The sequence below is a fragment of the Eptatretus burgeri genome, chromosome 5 (assembly GCF_056783735.1).
Source record: "Eptatretus burgeri isolate ZD-2024b chromosome 5, Ebu_testis_v1, whole genome shotgun sequence".
In the NCBI taxonomy this organism is placed as follows: domain Eukaryota; kingdom Metazoa; phylum Chordata; class Myxini; order Myxiniformes; family Myxinidae; genus Eptatretus; species Eptatretus burgeri.
In genome coordinates, this window is record NC_140965.1 from 40,022,874 (window position 1) to 40,043,727 (window position 20,854).

Here is a 20,854-nt window from a genome sequence, read left to right on the forward strand (position 1 = left end):
TGCGTCTTCGGTCTGGTCTGCGTCTGGCTGCACCCCGCGCATCCATGGCGTCTCGTCCGGCGCAGTACGACAAGCGATCAGCCAACTCAACACGGGAAGTCACCTCGTCTCGCCTCCTCTGGATTTGGCTGCCATGGTCCGTCCTTTGGCAACCGGAGCTCCGGGAAGGGGTGGACATCCAGCCGCGCGCTCACGGCCAGGTGGCCAGCTGTCCTGACTCACAGCCGATCTCTCCTCCTCGGCTGGAGAGCCGAATAAAGACCGTTGAGGTCCATCTTCGTGTGTGTGTGTGTGTGTGTGTGTGTGTGTGTGTGTGTGTGTGTGTGTGTGTGTGTGTGTGTGTGTGTGTGTGTGTGTGTGTGTGTGTGTGTGTGTGTGTCCTTGGGCCCCGTCTGTAAGTAGGAATTGTTTCGTGCTCTTTGTTGTACATTATTTGCATTGCTTAGTCGGTTTAACTCTGCTCTTTGTGTGTTTCCTCCCCCCTATTGTAAATAAATATCCATTTTGTTGAATGTATCAGCCCGTCCTTGTCCTTTCCTTCATTGGCTCGCCACGGTGCGTGTTGGGGGATTAAAAAGGCCGTTGCTGCCGTAGTTGTGCATTTGGACCGACGGGACCTCGGTAACCATCCGCTCGGGTTACGCACGGTTCGAGCACGGTAACTGCTCGTCACGTTCGAGCTCCGTTGAGGGTGTGAATTCCTCGGTAGCTCGCCACGTGGGCCTCTAGGTATTTTGAAGTTTGGCAAATAACCCTGTCCCACGCGGTTGAATTATTGACGATTCACGGTCCTTTAAGGGACCCGTACCTTCAGAGTTATCGGAAAGGTATGATCTAGAATCTGGGTGTTCGGTGGAGCCGACTCTACTGCTCCAACTAGCAGTCGTGCTCGCCGCCGATACCCGGCCCACAACAATATTACCGTTTATTTTGTAAATTCATGGAGATTATGTGCAAAATTGTGGGTTTTGCAACTAATATGTTCATGTATAATGTGGGTTCTTCTAATATGGTTACTCAAACGACTGCTAATACTTCATGAAGGTTGTTGGTGTATATTCCTTTATCAAAATCTAAAATATTATTAATTTGTGAAAACAAGAGTGTACATGTGCTTGTATTTGTCTCCCTCCTTGCCCACCCCACCTTTCTCATGTTCTCCTCCCCCTGTCTTCCACCCCACCTGTCCTTTTGTCATTCTTTCAAACAAGTTGAATATTATGTATTGGCAATCTTCCACTTGTTTCTTACCAAACTATATGGTAAATTATTGAGGCATATCTGTGTGGAATGGAATGCAATTGAGGCACCAGTAATATAGGTATGTGGTTTGGTATGCGGAAGATTTCCATCTGTGTTGTGTTGTGAATCATTGAGACGTTTAAAAAAAATAAAAAAATAAAAAAACTTCATTGGGGAAAGGCTCTTGGAAGGGTATGGTATAATTTTCAGTGGGACAAACAAACATAGTGCTGCAAGGTTATTCCTGTTGAAGTAATATCCATAAAGTTATTTTTGTTGACTATATGAATCCATGTAAATCTGGGGGGAAGTGGGTGGCATTCAAAAACAATTGAAACAAGACATGATATTTGCAATTGTCCAAGAAATGCCTTTAGTTTTTATTTTTATTTTTAATTTTTTTTTCTGTGTGTACACATATGGATATGATTAAGTTTGGTGTTAGCTTGGGATCTTAAGGTCCTGACTTCAAGCCTCAGCCTTGTAAGTTTTAATGCTTCTAATTATTTTAAAAGGGGATTTCTAATAATGAATTCAGCATATTTAGATTAAAAAAAAAATTCTTCCTGCACTCTCGACACTCCAAATTTCCACACTGTATCAATTTTCGAGCTGTATCTGTATTCAGAATGAAATTTTGCATCAATAATAATAATGTAAAGCATGCTGGGTCAATATCACTTTTTGCCTTAACCATTTTTTTTTTTATTTTTTATTTTTTTTTCTTAGTTATCCCTGTGTGTCGTAAGAGGCGACCAGGGTTGGCGTCAGGAAGGGCATCCGGCCATAAAACATTGCCTCAAGAAAAAGCCAAACCCCTGCACAGCAGGGAAAAATGGCTGTAAAAATGGTCATTTTATATATATATATATATATATATATATATATATATATATATATATATATATATATATATATATATATATATATTGTTGTGGTTGACGGAATTTGCAAACCACCATTCAGGTCCCTTAGGTGAGATACCTCTGTAAGTATATGTGAAGTTAGGCCCAAACCCGTTGTTTAGAGGGAATAAATGTCATTCACTCGGGCTGCGACCCTTCAGGATAGCCGTTTTTCTTTTCCTATCTTTATTTTGGACCAGCCGCCATTACTACCACCACCAACCACGTCTCAACAGCCATCACACAACAACCACCAACCACAACGCCGCTTCACCACAACAGCCACGACCTTTACCGTCACAACTCACCACCATCGCATCACCACCATTCTTGCGCCACTTGTGGGCACCGATACTGGACTCGTGCAGGGCGCGCACCGAGCAGCGTGTTCAGAAACATCACAGACTTTCCGAAGAAAACGGATCAAAAACGACTCACGCCCACTTCTGTTCCGTCCTATCGGAGAGCGTGGGGCGATTTGGCCCCGCCTCCAGGGGCGTTGGAGTGAGGTCGCTATATGCAAATTCATGGATCAAAAAGCATTCACGCCCACTTTTCCTCGGTCCAATGGGGAGCCAGTTAGAGGTGAAGGGTCGGAGGTAAAGGGTCGAAGGTGAAGGGGCGAAGCCACGGGGGATATAAACGACCGCGTTCGTCAGTCAGGAGAGTTGTCGGTGGAGCTGGGTAGAAGTGGTAGTAGTCAGAGTTGGGAGTTCGCGGAGCCAGTGAAGAGTTGGGACGAACCAAGAGAGGAGACGGCGATTGGACGGAGCTGTGGAGAGGTGGCGGCGGCGAAGGCGGTCGAGGGGGTGCTCGTGTCTGAGTCGGGGAGCTGCGGAGGGAGAGGCCGGCGGCGCGACCGAGGTCGTGGTGGAGACGCTCGTCGCGGGACCCGAGACAGGGAGATATCCTCCTTCCCCCCCGAGCATCAACAACCCCCTCCTGTTTCCCCACGCGCTGAGATAGTGCGAGAAGGGGGCCCCGTTCCCACCCCTACCAGACACTGTCCGCGAGGCCCGCGGACTCGGGGCGCCACCGCCACTTTGCTCATCATCAGACGGGTAGGCCCGACACGGTCTCGGCCCCAGGCCCGCCTACCCCCCTCATCCTGGAGGGTGGTTCTTTTTTTTCTTTTGCTTTGGGTATATGTGTTGTCGGCGCCGTCTGTGAAGTAAAATTGTATAAGTGTTGCCGTGTGCTCGGTAGTCGGATAGCTCTGCATTGTCTTCTTCTTTTATATTTGCTTTTTGTGTTATATTGTGTCTCTTCTTCTTTACATGTGCTTTTGTTGTAATTGTATATGTGTGCTTTCTGTTCATCGCGAAATAAATGTGAATTATGTTGAACTGTTTTCCCGTTTCGCTTCGTCTTTTCTTTCATTGAATCTCCATCTTACTTCACGTAAAGGGTTGGTAGTGGGCTAAAACGCCCGATAATTAATCGAACCGTCGAGGCCGACGATAACACCGCTCAGTTATCCCGATAGTACGGAACGGGTCGCTTAAAGTGGTCCGTGTCCGAAGTCGACCTGCTGCGAGGTGCGATCGCCCGGTCTACCCTCCGTGTGGGTACTTAGGTAGGTCGAATTTGGCGAGCAACCCTATCCCACGCGGGGGGCCGATTGGCACGATCGTGGTGAGGCCGAAAGGTCCACCCGTGACTGGTTCCCGGCGTTAGTCTGAGAGGGTCACGACGGGATTGTCCGTCCGGTGGGCGACGTGCCGCGATTCGAGTTACGTGGCCGCTCGCACGCCGGCGGGCGCGAATCCGCAACAATATATATATATCCCTGTAATATATATATAATATATATATTGTAAACAATATATATATATCTCTCTCATCCCCTGTAATTATTTTATATTTTCCCAACTCGTGTTTCCTCACAATAACCATCGTATTTATTTATTGGAAAACTTCACGTGGGTGAATTCTGATGGATATAACTTCTCCATTAAAAGAAATAATACGATTATCTTGGTCGGTTATCCTAAAATTTACTCTGTGTATGGTTTTTCCTGACACAGGGAGATAAACCAAATTTTTAGGTTCCATATTGAATTTATAACCAATTGGGGTTGAGTATGCGCTGAATGAAAATATTGTATTTGTTTTTTTTCCATCATTATAAGCACCATCAATCAAATCACAGTGAATTAACACCGAATTTATTCCTGAGGATATTTGAATGACATTATCACTGTAAAACGTCCCATTAGTTTCAATCTTTTTTGAGGAGAAACCCAATAACTCTCTAAATGAATTATCAATTGTGAAATCAACCTTGTAGTTATTTTTAACTTTAATCGTTGATTTTGAAGTATGTTTTTTGAATGTCTATAACAATATTTTTTGCTTCATCACCCTGTTCTTTCATAAGACGAGCAATTTCGGAAGATATTTGAGAAATCTCATATGCTCCGGGTGAGACTGTTATCGTTTTATATCCACTTCCCGGATTATAACTAAACTTGTCATTTTTCTCGGTTATATTAAATAAGGTATTATAAGTTTCCATGGACAATAAAGATGCCTCGTATTCTTTTGTTGTGTCAAGTTGTAGTGGGTATGGGAATGAAGATGTGTGGTTGCTTGTTGTGAAATTGAAACTAAGGATTGTGCTTCTCATCTTATTTAATATGAGATAAAATGTCTTAAAATTGATATTTATTAATTATTTTCATGTTCATCAACTGGTCTAAAATGGCTGATGCTTCATTAAAACAATTGTTATTTCCAGCCTTCTTACTGCCTAACAACAATAACAGTCTATTAACTAATTGTGATGGGTCATTTGGAAGAAAACTAACACCTGAACCAAGGATACTTAAAGCCTGAATAATGTGTTTCTCCTTCTCATTCTTCCTACTTTTACCAGAAAGAATAACCCTATAATTTAGAGTGTTCAGCAGATCAATATATACTCTATCATCATTATTTTTCATATCCAATGGTTTATCAATATACTTTGATTCATCCCTCACAGTTGAACCTTGTCTTCCATCTTTTGTGAGAAGAAACATTAATCTCGGAGTTAGTTTAGCAGGGGGTTGAGCAGAACCCAAGAACCTTAATTCATCATTAAATATCAATACCTTTTCTTGAACAAGATGAAATATTGCTGGTTGTTCTGTTGGAATGAGTCCTGCTTTGGTTTTTGAATCCGCTGAATATTCATTGTTTTGAAGAGCATTCACAATATAATCAGGGGGTCGATTAATCTCTTCCAGTTGTTGAAATAAACCTTCATCATCATATACCTTTAATTCTCCTAAATGCTCTAATTCTTCCTCCGTCATTTGATCAAAATCTTTTAACATTTGAAGTTTTTTAGGAGTATATTCCAGCAATGCCAACCCTCCCGATTTCATCGGGAGGCTTCCGAAAATTCACCCAAACTCCCGCCCTTACGATCACTATCCTTATCCTCCCGAAATTTTGATATTTTTGCACTGTTCACTAATCAGAATGTACTAGTATGAGAATTGAATGAAAAGCATCGTCTGCTACGTATAGCATGTGGTAACTCCATAACGTTCGCTGCTACCAAATTGTACGTAAAAAAATGCAAATTCAAATGAGGAGCAGCGAAACATTGGGTCTGGATCTCGCTTATGCGATCATGCACTGAGATTTAGTGCATGCGGTATGTGTGCAATACAGTGCATGCGGTATGTATGCACAGTGTATATGCATGCGATACGCTCACTGCATGCAGCTGGGCCCCGTACCAGCCCGGCGGTCGCGACCACCGTGCGGTGTTTAATTTAACAGCCGCTAGAGTTCTACGAGTCGCGCTGCAGCTGTGGAACATCGACTTCGAAGTTACCGATGCTTCAAGCCCTCGATGTTGATTACGAAATGGCAGAAAAGAAAGCACGAAGACCAAGAAATGGTCTCAGAAGTACAAGACCGAATACAGTCTCCAATACCCGTGTATTCGAAAGTCTGAAAGAGGAATTCATCATGCGTATTGTACAGTATGCAGCGTTGATATTTCAGTTGAGCACGGAGGTCACGATGATATTCGGAAGCACGTTGGAAGCAAACGGCACACAGACATTGCAAAGGAGAGATCTTCGAGCACGAGTACCGGTACACTTCTGAATTATTTCACCAAACAAGGGACAAGCGAGGAAGAGGATGTTACCCGAGCGGAACTTCTCTTTAGTGGATTTATTGTGGAACATAACTTGCCCATATCAGTCTCAGATCATGCTGGACCTCTATTTCAAAAGATGTTTCCAGATTCAAAAGTTGCTTCAAAGTATGGATGTGCAAGAACAAAAACTTGCAAGATGTGCAAGATGTGCAAGAACAAAAAAAAACAAAAAAAAAAAAACAAGAACAAAAAGCAAGAAAAAAAAAAGAACAACAAAAAAAAAGAACAAGAACAAAGAAGAAAAAAAGAACACTGGTGAACAATTTTTTACTTTCTGAATGTTGTCTAGATTTCTACAAGTGAATTAGGGTATTCTGGCACTGCTGAATCAGGAAATGGCATCCGTTTCTCTCCATCAGGTCAGGTTTTTGTGCTAAGTTGATTTGAAAAAATCAGATCTTGTGACAAAATCAATTACATTTTTGTGGCATTATCAGCTGATTTTTGTCAACACATATCATCCTAAACATGTTTTTAAGAAAAAAATGTTTTGCCAACAACATTTATTGATTACATGATAGAAACATCGATTACTGTCATCTGAATGGTGGGCATTGATAAAGGTAAGTACAAGTAAATTGCATGTTGCGTCACCACTGTTCAAACTTCAGGGCTTGAACTTCCGTTTCTTCGAACTCCTGGAATGTTCAGCGGCAGGGAGGTCTCTCTTCAGATTCCAACAGTAGTCAGCCATCATGACTGCGTCCCCAGCGACCCTGATACCTGGTCTCCATCTCCTTCATGTCCTGATGGAATCTCTCCCCCTGCTCGTCACTCATTGAACCCAGGTTCTCAGGAAACCAGATCATATGTGAAAATAGGTAGTGCATCTTGATGCTCATGTTGCAGCCCAGGTTTCTGAAAGCAGTCAGCATGTTGTTGACAAGTTCTGCGTAGTTTCTGGCCTTATTGTTGCCAAGAAAGTTCTTCACTACCAAAACAAATGTCTTCCACGCTTCCAGTTCCACTTCGTTCATTGAGTTTTTGAACTCTGGATCTCTGATGAGCTGACGGATCTGAGAACCATCAAAGATGCCAGCTTTCAACTTCTCCATGGTCAATCCTGGAAAAGCCTGGCACAAGTAAGTGAAGCAGTCACCATCTTTGTCCAGAGCCTTGGTGAACTGCTTGATTAAGCCGAGCTTGATGTGCAGCGGTGGGAAGAGTATTCTGTCTCTGTCCACCAGAGGGTCGTTGATGACGTTCCTTTCTTTGCATGGCACCAATTCCTCCCGCACAGGCCAGTCCTTCTTCGTGTAATGCTGAGCACGGTCCCTACTATCCCACATGCACAGAAAACATGGGTACTTGGTGAAGCCAGACTGTTGTCCCAACAAAAAGTTCACCATCTTCAGGTCAACACAAATAAACCACTTATGCTGATCATAACCAATTTTCTCCAGCACGTACTTCACCGCTTCATACTTCTCCTTCAGTGTAGTCGAGTGAGCGATGGGTACAGAGGCAAACTGGTTGCCGTTGTGTAGCAGAACACATTTCAGTGATCGCTTGCTGCTGTCAATGAACAGTCTCCAATCTTTGGGTTCGTACTGTGGCACTCCAAGCTTGAGCAGAAGCGCATGTCATAAATTGGCGCATGTAGGTATTGTACATTCTTCAGAGTTCGTTATTTCAAGAAATACAACTTTTTTGTATCACATTATTACAAAATCTGCCCCATTAACTTTAGTTTTGATCCCACGAACTTTATGCTTTGCCTCACCAATTTTTGGAAGATTTTGAGGTTTTATGACTTCAAACTGATCCCTTTTCGACATAATCACCCAGAACTATCGTACCTGAATACTTCTTGTCATATTATTTCCAATCAAAACAATTATTTGACATGACATTTTACCCCCACCAACTTCTTCTAAAATGCTCACACATGCGTACATGTGAACAAAAATGTAAAAAACGACATGTGGCCATATCTCAAAAACTTGACCTGATTGAACAAAACTAATGTGAGTTTTGGATTCAGCGCATCAGATTCGTCCTAAATCAGCTTAAAAAATGCAGACAACAAATTTGTTGTTGACCAGTGTAATTGGTGAGTTGTCAAATGTTACTGCTTCATCTATTGCCGATATTGCTAGACTAGCTCCATTTAGCCTAGCTACAGACGGTAGCAATGACAGTGGTGAGGCCCAGCTATATCCTGTCCTGATTTCGTACTCTGACAACAGTGCTGGGATTGTGAAGCAAGGTTTGCTAAGTTTGCCTGCGTGCAAACAAGATTCCACTGGAGAAAACATTTTCAAACTGCTTGATCATGAGTTCAGTGACAGGAAAATTCCGTGGGGAAATTGTGTTTCCTTTTGTGCTGATAATGCCTCTGTCATGGTGGGCAAGCACAAAGGAGTCGCTGCTTATATCCACAAACAAAATCCAGAGTGCTACATCATGGGATGCCCTTGCCATATGATGCACAATACGGCCAAGAAGACGGCTCAGGCCTTACCCATTGAATTAGATGACTTTCTCATCGATATTTACTACTACTTGGACAAAAGTAGTAAACGCGTCAAAGGAGTGAAAGCACTGCAAGAACTCTGTGATGCCCCGACACACAAGATTCTGAAGCATGTCGCAACAAGGTGGCTGTCCCTTGGTCAGTGCCTAGACAGGCTGATTGAACAGTGGGAGCCACTTCGCCTCTTCTTCAAAGAAGAAGTACGAAGAAAAATGCAACCAACTGTAGCCAAGACTCTAACAACGAGCAAGAAGGACGGCACTGTATCTACTGCCAGTACTGGCACTGCAGGATCAAGCACTAGTGGAGCAGCATTCACCACCACCACTGCAGTATCTGCTGCGAAGAAGACAGCAGGGACAGCACCAAAACCAATGCTGAGAGCAGGTAGCATCACCGGCCCTTCATCTACAAAGCAGATCCCTTCAGAGTCGAGAAAGACTGTGATAGTCCCATCTACAGGCAAAGAAGGACCCAAGTTAAGTTCTGCTTTTGCCAAATCACTTGATAGAAGCTCAGCAAAACCTTCGAATCAGAGGTCTTCTTCCTTGGCTGCACCTACCTCAAGCTCTCTCCTCAAATGTAAAATTGGATCTGGTACTACGAGTCTGACCTCTTCTGCTGGCAGTAAACGCAAGTGTGATCGCCCTGCGGCTAAGTGTACTACGAGTTCTACAACTAAAAGCGCATCTTCCTCAAACACTGTGCAGGAATCTAGAGAAAAACGTGTCAACAGGATGTTCTTGTCTCCACAAACAAAACTCTATTGTTTCTTCCTTCGATATGCTAACAAGCTTTTTGAGAAGGGGAATCTTCTGCTCCAAAGAGATGAACCCTGTATTCATCTCCTGCACGGAGAGTGAATGGTCTTCTGAAAGATATCTTCGTACGGTTTTTGAAACCATCGGTGTCATCGGTTCCTCTGGTAAATGTACCCTTCTCTGACAGAAATCATCAGAAGAATGATGAGGACCTCATGATTGGGAACGATGCCAAACTGTATATAAGGGAACAAAGGAGTCTCAAGAAATCCACCTTCACTCTGAGTGAGTCAGACATCCAAGGTTTCTTCAGTGCAGTTCGCTCATATTATGTGAAAGCCTGCAATTACATCTTCAAAACCTGGCCGCTAGATGATGAATTAGCCAAGCATGCTCAGGTGCTGGATGTTAAGCTACACCAAGAAGTGGGGTTTGACTGTGTGGAGAAATTCCCCTGTCTGTTCAGTGGCGGTGATAGTGACATAGACAGTCTTGAGAGTGGTCGCTCACTACCAGGCAGACGCCTCCATAGCTACAATTGCTACTGAGACAGTGAGAGTGGATGAGCAGTGGCATCGGATTTCACAGCTCACAGATCCCTGCACTGGTGCCAAGAAGTATCCTAATTTGAGCAAAGTGATGAAGGGAATCTTGGTCATTCCTCATTCGAACGCATCATGTGAGCGGGCACTCAGTCTTGTACGGAAGAATCATACTGAATTTCGTCCCAATTTGAGTGTCAAAACCCTGGAAGCTCTCTTAATTGAAAAACTAGCTCATAGCACCCCTTGCTACCAGAGAGAATACAGCAAAGACATAATCAGAAGGGCTAAAAGAGCCACACAGCTGTCACTCAGCAAAGCTGCCATGGAAAAAGCAAGCAGCAGTAGTACCAGCCAGTAAGGTAAGAAAAATATTGCTTCTTTTGTGCTTTTTGTTAATCTTTGATTGTCCCCTAACTTACTAATATTAACATACATGTAACATTAAAAAGTGCACAATTTTCCCCTTTTTTTGTTCAAAAATTAGAATTCTTAACATGTTAAATGCTCCAAAATAGGGCTCAGAGGGCACTAGAGAGCGTCTAGAACCCCAGAGCTTCCAGGGCCCTAAGGTGGGCCCTGGACCCACCCATAAGGGTCGAGCGCTCCGCGCTCGAGATGTGCGCTTCGCGCACATTATTTGGTGTCGGTTAAAAATCCTCCCTAATTCTGATTTCCAAAAGTTGGCATCTCTGATATTCTACTGTGGAAACATCTTTCATTTTTTTAAAGTGGTTTAAAAAATTTCTCTTGTTTTCTTTCAAATGCTTCTTCACCCGTTAGTTTCTGTCTGCGTTTCTTCTTTATGTCTTCCTGTTGTTTTACAACTTTTGAAACCAACTCTTGATGTTCCTTAAATCTTCTTGCTCTTTCTTTTGCATCCATTTATTTATTGTAAAATATCATTTAATGAATTGTAAAGATCAACAGGGAAATTTTCCTTTTCTTCATCATTCAAGTAGATGTGTTCAAATAAATCATTTTCTTTAAATATTTCATCAAATTCTTTATTAACATTAATGCGAGTTGTAATTTCTTCTTCACTAATACTTGCATCTCTGCTTTTCATACGTTTGCGTTGAGTTTCTTCATCAACATCAAAACCAAATGATAAAATCTTCACTCCGCTCAGATGTTTAATAATTTGTCTCGTTCCTTCTGGATTGGTTTCTAATATCCCAAGACCACCAGATTTTAGTTTCCTTAACTCACTCTTACAATGTGAATATTTTGTTGTACCTCCTCAACAATATTTTGTTGAATAAACCTCCTCAAATATTTGACCTTCATTCCTCAATCGCATATGTTCCTCCACTGAAATATAGTGATAATCTTCACCTTTTACTTCTCCAGGTCTTATTGCTCTCGTTGTTGTTGTTGTTGATACAATGCGTATCACGGGGTGTTTTTTAAGTAAATTTACAATATTCTCATTTGTACTACACAAGAACCTTGATTTATGAGTTTTTTCCAGAAGCAGATTTACCCACAAGATTTATAATAATAGTTGTCATTTATATATGTAATTGTTTATAAAACAAAAAATATATCCCTTAATATCTCATCTTGTTTCACAACAATATATTTATATTTTTCAGTCGTGTGCTTCATGTAATCCTCAAATTTCTTTTTACTACATAATGTAGAACAATTATCTCTCCAAAAATTATTGATATCAATTGAATTTAACTTGAATAAAATAAAAGTATTAGCATTGTTTCTGATGGAACGACGAGGAAGTTGAAAGTACGATTGACTAAGATAAATACAATTACAAGAAGAATGTCTCCCTCTTGTGTAGTAGCTGTCCATTACCGTTTGGTTTCTCTCATTAACACAATCATCAAAGATAACGAGGTTCTTTTTTGATTTATCCAAATCTTGGGGAGACGGTATATCATCCGTATTATCACTAAGAATACAAGTTATAGGATTTGATTTCTTTTTACATTTCTGTGTATCACAAAATAGTTGAATTATATCTTCAATGTTATTATCATATAGGTTTTTTTGACGTTTAAATAAACCGATTATATCTTCTTTTTGAAGACCAGCATTAAAACCTTGTGAGAGTAGTTGATACTCTGGTTGAAAACTCGACTTTGTGAAAATTATTAAATTATCATAATCTAAAAAGTTGGGAGTGAGGAGCATCTTTAAAAGTAAGCAGGTTTTTCCACATCCACTTGAACCAACTATGAGACATCTTAATGAATTTGGGAGATTTTTATGGTTGTTAAATTTTATCTTATTTTCCCAAATGGGTAAAAAAATCATTCATTTATATATTTGGAAAACAGGTTATTTAATTTATTATTGGCTTTTTTAGAAACTCTATATTTTATCCTAAGTTCAGGTTTAATTTCAAGATAATCCATTATTTTATTTATACAATATCTTGTGTTGATATTTCCCTGAAAATTACATCCATGAATAATATATAACAACAATCCTTTGAACATTTCTCTTATACGTTCAGTTTCTTCCCTTGTCAGGAAAGGTGTGTTATCACCCTCATACTTTACATTCATTTCTCTAATCAATCTTGTAAAGTAATTCATTTTTGGTGTAAATCTAAAAGAATTATTTTCCTTTTTATATTTTTTATTATCATTAATTAGAAGATAATCACAGAATATACATTGTTTATAGGCTTTTGACTCTGTGTTTAATCCCCGTCTTTCACATGCAGGACAATTCTCAAATTTGTCATATGGAGAATCAGGAAAGTCTAGCATATTTATAAAGTAAAACTTTACTTAAACTGAAATTCATCGATACTGTTGTGGTTACCAGATTCGCAAACCACCATTCAGGTCCCTTAGGTGAGGTATCTCGGTAAGTACATGTGTAGTTAGGCCCAAACCCGTTGTCTAGTGGGAATACATGTCATTTATGCGAGCTGCGACTCTTCAGGATAGCCGTTTTTCTTTTACTATCTTTATTTTGGACCACCCGCCATGATTACAACCACAACCACAACATCAACCACCAACCACAACGCCGCTTCACCACAACCGCCACGACCTTCACGTCACACCTCGCAACCGTAGCATCGCCACCGTTCTTGCCCCACTGTGGGTACCGGTGTTGGACTCGTGCAGGGCGCACGTTGAACAGCGTGTACAAAATCACGGATTTTGTGCTTCAAAAACGGATCAAAAACGACACACGCCCACTTTTTGCCGTCCAATCGGTGAGCGAGGGGCGATTTGGCCCCGCCTCCAGAACGATCGATATATGCAAATTTGTGGATCAAAAAGCCTTCACGCCCACTTTTTCTCGGGCCAATGGGGAGCGAGGTGAAAGGTCGAAGGGAGGGGGTCAAAGGCGAAGCTACGGGGGGGATAAAAGGACGGTGTTCGTCAGTCAAGAGAACGAGAAAGAGTCAGAGGGTGTGGAAGTCTGGAGCCCGAAGCCTGCAGTAGCTGGAGAAGCTGAAGAGAGTCGCGAAGGGGAGAGTCGATCGGAGAGTCCAACGAGGAGAGCCCAAAGAGGAGTCCAGGGTGGAAAGTCCAGAGGCGGAGAGGCGGCAACGGCGAAGGCAGACGAGGGGGTGCTCGCGTCGGTGCCGGGAGCTGCACGCCCGAGGGAGGCCGGCAGCGCGACCTGGCCGAGGTGGAGACGCACACCAGGGATAATAAAGATCCTCTATACCCCGAGCATCAGCAACCCCCTCCTGTTTCCCCCCGCGCTGAGATAGTGCGACCAAGGGGGCCCCGTTCCCACCCCCTACCAGACACCGTCCACGAGGCCCGCGGGTTGCGGGGCCATCGCCGCTCCGCGTCTCATCACCAGACGGGTAGGCCCGACCCGGTCTCGGCCTCAGGCCTGCCTCATCCTTGAGGGTATTTCTTTTCCTTGGTTTTGGATATGTGTTGTCGGCGCCGTCTGTGAAGTGGAATTGTATAAGTGTTGCCGTGTGCTGGGTAGTCGGTATTAGCTCTGCATTGTTTTCGCTTTTACATTTGCTTTTTGTGTAAATGGAATTGTGTTTTCTTTTTTTTGTGTGCTTTTGGTGGAATTGTATTTGTGTGCTTCCCGTGTGCCGCGAATAAATGTGCTTTATTGTTGAACTGTTCTCCCGCTTCGCTTAGTCTTTTCCTCCATTGAATCCCCATCTTGCTTCACGTAAAGGGTTGGTAGTGGGCTGAATACGCCCGATAATTAATCGAACCGTCGAGGTCGACGATAACACCGCTCGGTTATTCTGATAGTACGGAACGGGTCGCTTAAGTGGCCCGTGTCCGAAGTCGACCTGCGGCGAGGTGCGATCGCCCGGTCTACCCTCCGCGTGGGTACTTAGGTAGTTCGAATTTGGCGAGCAACCCTATCCCACGCGGGGGCTGATTGGCTCGATCGCGGTGAGACCGAAAGGTCCACCCGTGACTGGTTCCCGGCGTTAGTCCGAGAGGGTCACGACTGGATTGTCCGTCCGGTGGGCGACGTGCCGCGATTCGAGTTACGTGGCCGTCAGCACGCCGGCGGGCACGAATACCGCAACAATACTTTCAGTTGTATATTGACTCATATTTAATAATATTACCATCGATATCAATATACTTTTTTTCATTACCAGATTCAACGACAACATTTTTTATATTAAAGGTAATTTTAAAATGATCGTTAACTACTATTGAACGAAATGTCATTTCACCTGATATATTAACATCCTTTATTTCATCAGGATTTACATCTTTCGAGTTGTTGAAAAAAATACAAATTTCTCCTTGCATATTACAGATGGTCTTATCTTACCTTTTCTTTCTAAAGCTTCATCCATAAGGTTTTTGTTTTTTGATACTTTTTCTTGTTTCATTGCTTTTTCTAGTTTTGAATATATTACCAGAAGGAGAGGAGAAACTTTTGTTAGAGATACTTTAATTGATGTTCTACCAGGTATACTCAAAGCCCTTCCACTGAAGGAAATTGAAGAACTCATTATTTACCATAATTGTTTTTATTCAATAGTTGTTATATTTATCTTTGTTCAATTTTACATCCTTGACATATTTCTCAGTATCTTTAACAAATGAAGAGATTAATTGAAACTTGTCTTTTGTGTCTTGAAACATTGTATTTATTAAGTGAAAAAGTTGGAGGATAAAATGGTTTTAAGCACAGATTCACCTGTAAAATAAACGAAATTTTCATCAAGAAAATTTTAGTTTAAGCAAAGATTTATTATATTAATATGGTGAATACAACATACTGCGATGTTTGTAATCACAAATATAAACATTATAGAAAACATCTCTGAACCAACAAACACACATTTAATTTATTTCATAAAATATCTCCTCTTGAGTTGGAAAGAAAACATTGTGATATCTGTTCAAAGGATGTTTTGAAGAGAAGTTATAATAGACATCTTCAATCACAAAAACACAAGAAAAATGAGTTTAAAGTAAAGGGAGACTATTATATTGAAAACACTGATGGGGCATTTAAAGGGCATATAAAAATAAGGATTTTTCAATTTGGAGAACCCGGTCCATCATCAATAGTTGAATCAATTGAAATAGTGAAACCCGATGTTGAAAAAATTATTAAAAAGACATTAAAAGAAATGAAAACTTTAAAGTTTCATATGGGAGTGAAAATGAATATGAAAAGACAAGATGAAGAACAAACTCCTTACATGAGAACAGATCTTCATTTTATAACATCATTTCAAGATTTTTTGAATAGTGGGGTTTATGAAGAACTATCAAGACAAGAGGAGAATGTTGATAATACAGTGGTAAGAAGTGGATTCAATATTAAAAAAATCATCTTTTTAGATATACACATTCTAAAATCAAACCCTCTTAAAGCTTCTTCTTTTATTGAATTACCAAAAGAAATAAAACGAAAGAAGGCAGTTGATAATATTAAGAACAATGATAATAAATGTTTTCTCTGGTCTGTTCTTGCTCACTTTCATCCACCAAAATGTAATTCAGAAAGGGTAAAACAATATATGAAATATGAGAATACCTTGGACATTAAAGATTTTAAATTCCCAATGCCACTAACAGATATTCCTAAATTTGAGAAAGAATAATCTTTCAATTAATGTATATGGATTAATGGATACAAACAAAGTTCAAATATTAAAAATTTCAAACAACTATAAAAATGAAGAAACACACATTGATCTTTTATATTTTAGTGTTGGAAAGAATTCACATTACACATACATCAATAATTTATCAAGATTAATCTCTTCTCAGGTATTCAGAACAGCAAACAAAATATATCCTTGTAAGCGATGTCTTAATTCATTTCATACAAAAGAACGATTAGAACAACATTCAAAATATTGTAGTAATCATAAATCAGCTGTAATTACAATGCCTAAACCTGGTGAAAAGATTGCTTTTGAAGATTATAATAAATCTATCATGCACCCATTTGTGATGTACGCTGATTTTGAGTGTATCCTTAAAAAGATAAATACTGCTTCTCCTAATCCAAAAGAATCATATACAAATAAATATCAAAAACGTATTCCTTGTGGTTTCTGTTATTATATCAAATCATCTGTTGGAGAAAAGTATAACAAACTTGAACATTATAGTGGAAAAAAAGCTTCACAAGAGTTTGTAAAACGATTAGAAAAGGATTGTATAAGACTCACTAAATTAATGAAAGAAACAAATGAACCGATGAAATTAACTAAAGAAGAAAAATTAGAATTTAGAAAGAACAATGTCATATTTGTGAGGGGGAAATTAAGGAGTCTAAAGTTAGGGATCATTGTCATCTTACTGGTAAATATAGAGGTCCCGCTCATTCCTGTTGTAATCTTAATTATAAATTACCTTCTTTTATTCCAATCTTTCTTCACAACAGCACCAACTATGATACACATCTATTTGTAAATGAACTTTCAAAAACACCAGGGAATATTTCTGCCATAACAAATACAAGTCAAAAGTATATTTCATTTACAAAAATGATATTCACAAAACCTTTAACTCGTATTAGGTTTCTAGATTCTTACAAGTTTATGGGAACACCACTAGCCTACCTCGCATCAAATCTAAGCTCCACGGACTCTTTTCCAAATCTTAATTCATTCTTTCCAAAAGAGGAAATTCTCACTAAAGAGGAAATTCAGATTAAAGAAGGAATTCTCACGAGAGAGGAAATTCAAACAAGGAATGAAATTCAAAGTAAAGAGAAAATTCTTACAAGTAAGGGAATTTATCCTTATGATTATATGGATTCATTTATGAGATTTAAAGAAACACAACTTCCTTCAAAAGAAAGTTTCTATAATAACCTTTATGAAGAAGAGATAAGTGATAAGGAATATAAACACGCACAAGAAATATGGAAAATATTTAAGATAAAGAACCTTGGAGAATATCATGATTTATATCTAAAAACAGATGTTTTATTGTTAGCTGATGTGTTTGAAGCTTTTAGATCACTCTGTCATAATAAAAATTGTTATGGATTAGATCCTGCCCACTATTTCACAGCTCCTGGTTTAGCTTGGAGTGCAATGTTGAAAATGACAAAACAAGATATAGATTTAATCAGTGATGTTGATATGCTTTTGATGATTGAGAAGTCCAAGAGAGGTGGAATATCACAAGTATGTTCAAAAAGATATGCTAAAGCAAATAATAAATATCTTCCAAATTATGATAGTGAAAAAGATAGTAATTATTTGATGTATTTTGATGCTAATAATTTGTATGGATGGGCAATGTCTCAATCTCTGCCTTATGGTAAATTCGAGTGGGTAGAAGAAAAGGATTATGAAAAGACTTTGATGAATATTGTTATTTCTTTTCAAGAGGAATTGAATGACGAAGAAGAAGGTTATTATTTTGAAGTTGATTTGAGGTACCCGAGTGATCTTCGTAATAAGCATAAAGACCTTCCTTTTGCATGTGAGAAAGAAACCCCAAAGAAAGAATGGTTCAGTGATTATCATAAAAGTTTTAATATTAAAGGCAAATCAACAGAAAAGTTAACAACATTCTATGATAAAGAGGGATATGTTTTGCATCAGAGAAGCTTAAAACAGTTTTTGAGAGAAGGATTGAGAGTAGCTAAAATTCATGGAGTTTTAAAATTTAAACAAAGTCCTTGGGTGAAAAAGTATATTCAATTCAATACAGATATGAGAGCAAATACAAAAGTAAAATTTGAAGGGGACTTATTTGAATTTGAAGGGGAATCAGTATTCTTACCCTACTGCCATTTTTATTTTTATTTTTTTCTACCGAGGAAATGTCAATCGAATGTCCGCACGGTGTTTGCATTTGAACTGCATTAGCTTCTTGCTTATTTTGTATCATTTGAATGTATTTCTCGAACGCATTTGACTTTTTTTTGCCCTCCTGAATTTCTTGGTTTTGCAAGAGGTTTTCCTTTTTGGGTACTGACAGGCCAAGCATGTAGGTACATTTCCAAAATGACTGACACTTCATGTTTTTTTTTTTTGTTTGTTTGTCTGTTTTTCTTTAAAACAACCACTTGAGGTTTGTAGTTCTTCTTTTGCAAGTATTTGTATGAATAGTAGGGCTTACTGTTGTCTGCCTTGTGTTGAACCCTGTGTTTGTTCTTATTGGGTAGTCGATCTGGTCAAAAAAAAAAAATGTAAATTTTTTTTTGAGATTTGTTCTCCCCTTATTATCAGTATTTAAAATGGCGATTTTAGTTAATACAATGGTGATTTCGATGAAACTTGGTTGGTAGGTTCATACCATGACCTACTTGTGTGCAAATGAGAACCGTTGCTATGGACACCACCGTTGCCTAGCAACAGGACTTTGAAATTTTTGAAAAATCATAAAAAATTTATTTTTTCAAAAATCGGGCCACGGGCGACTGGGCAGTACATTCAGCCATATTGTCAAAATTTTCCAGCCGGATCCTATGAAAACTGTCGGAGAAGATAGACTGAATGAACCCTGGTCGAAAACAATAAAAAAACGAAGTTAGTTATATCTCAGAGACTGAGTCAGATATACATGAAACTGGTATGGTAGGTTCATGGTATGTCCTAGTTATGTGTGAGAGAACCGTTGCTATGGACCCCTCCGTTGCCTAGCAACGGCCGAAAAACCTCTTAATGTGGGGGTATTTTATAGAAAAAACAATCTGCAGCATTAACCCTTGAAGCTGGAATCGTGAATTTTCTTGTGCTTAATCCTCAGGTCATTCCCCATCAAACGGGCCCTTCGTGTCAGGTTATATTGGGTAGTCGACTACCCATGTCCGCCTCCCGGCTTGTCTGTTCTGTTTTTTTTGTTTTTTTTCGATATTTTCCATACATTTATCCAAGCTTAAAATGAAGCTCTGATTTTTTTTTTTTTTTTTTTTTCTCCCCAACCCCTCTTACCCCCACACACCAAAGAAACCGAGTACAATATGCCGTTCTCTGGGCTTGTGCATGTCCCTCCAAGAGTCTCTTACTCCATCAGATGTTTACAAGAGCAGCCCTCTTCTCACCAACATCATACCAATCCTTATTCGTGGAGCACCTCTGCAGGTGAGGGGACGGTCATATTCATTTTATTTATTCCATGACATCACACAATTTCACATTAACATAAACTTAAGATATTATTTTGGTTTTCGTCACCCTTTCATGCCCCCTCCCCTTTTTAGAATATATTGGTATTTTATCGGTAGTTTATTACTTCTGCCACCAAAGGTGGATGGAGGTTATATTTTCAGCCCTGTTTGTCTGTGAGCACGATACAGTACAGTAAGTCCTCGCTCACCAGAAGTTCGCATATCGTAGTTTCGATTTTTCGTAATTTAGTTTTAATGACCAATTTTTCAATTATCGCAAACATTTTATGCCTATCGTAATGTCATTGCAAGGAAAAACGCAAAAAAAGTTTCAAACTGCCTGCAAAAAACAACAATCACACAGGATGCGCATAAGCATACTTTCACTTTACTGCGCATGTACTGTATGCTGTACTGTACGTATTCTCTTCACGCTCGCCTGCATACCTTCCAGTATGAATCCCAAGCGACCCGCAAGTCTTTAGCCGAGCACACCTCGTTTCAAGCGACAACGAAAGGCTGTCACATTGAAGGTGAAATTGGATATAATTAAAAGACATGAACGAGGTGAAGGGACAACGGAAATCGGCCGCGCGCAGCAATCGCTGCATCGACTGTACATTCGATCGTTCAAAGTTCGGCAAAGATAAAGAAAATATCACAGATTGCGACCAGTTCGAGTGCAACGACACTAACGAGAATGAGAGATGGTGCCATGCACAACATGAAGCGTTTATTATGTGTGGATAGAAGATCAAACTAAACGTCGCATGCCTTTATCTCTTGCTGTGATACAAGAAAAAGCGCGTAGTTTGTTAGGGCATTGACCCACGATTACGTGATCAATTGCTTCTCCAATCATGTTGAGAAGTATCTCCAAGGAGAACAACATTGACAAAAATCTTTGCTGCTTGTAGACAATGCTCCTGCCCATCCTCGGCAAATGGAAGACTGGTGTGAAAACGTGCAGGTCGTATTTTTACCACCAAATACTACCTCACTTTTACAGCCTATGGATCAGGGAGTTATTGCTGCTTTTAAAGCCTATTATGTTAAGCATACCATGCTGCAGCTTATCAAAAAAACTGATAAGGACAAGCTATCAATCAAGGAGTTTTGGTGAACATACAACATAAAAATGGCTTTGGAAAACATTGAGGATTCATGGGCCGAGGCGAGTGCCTCCACAATGAACGCTGTGTGAAAGAAAGTGTGGCCCGAGTGTGTCCACAATTTCACGGGGT

At 40.0% G+C, this 20,854-nt stretch overlaps 1 protein-coding gene across 1 annotated transcript in view; it reads left to right on the top strand.

Moving 5' to 3' along the window:
- The window catches only part of LOC147026288 (prosaposin-like), a 75,902-nt gene that overhangs the window by 15,597 nt on the left and 39,451 nt on the right, over positions 1-20,854 (top strand). Inside the window, exon 5 of the mRNA XM_085881554.1 lies at positions 19,450-19,584. Coding sequence (XP_085737680.1) covers positions 19,450-19,584 — 135 coding nt within the window. The remainder of the gene's footprint in view (positions 1-19,449; positions 19,585-20,854) is intronic.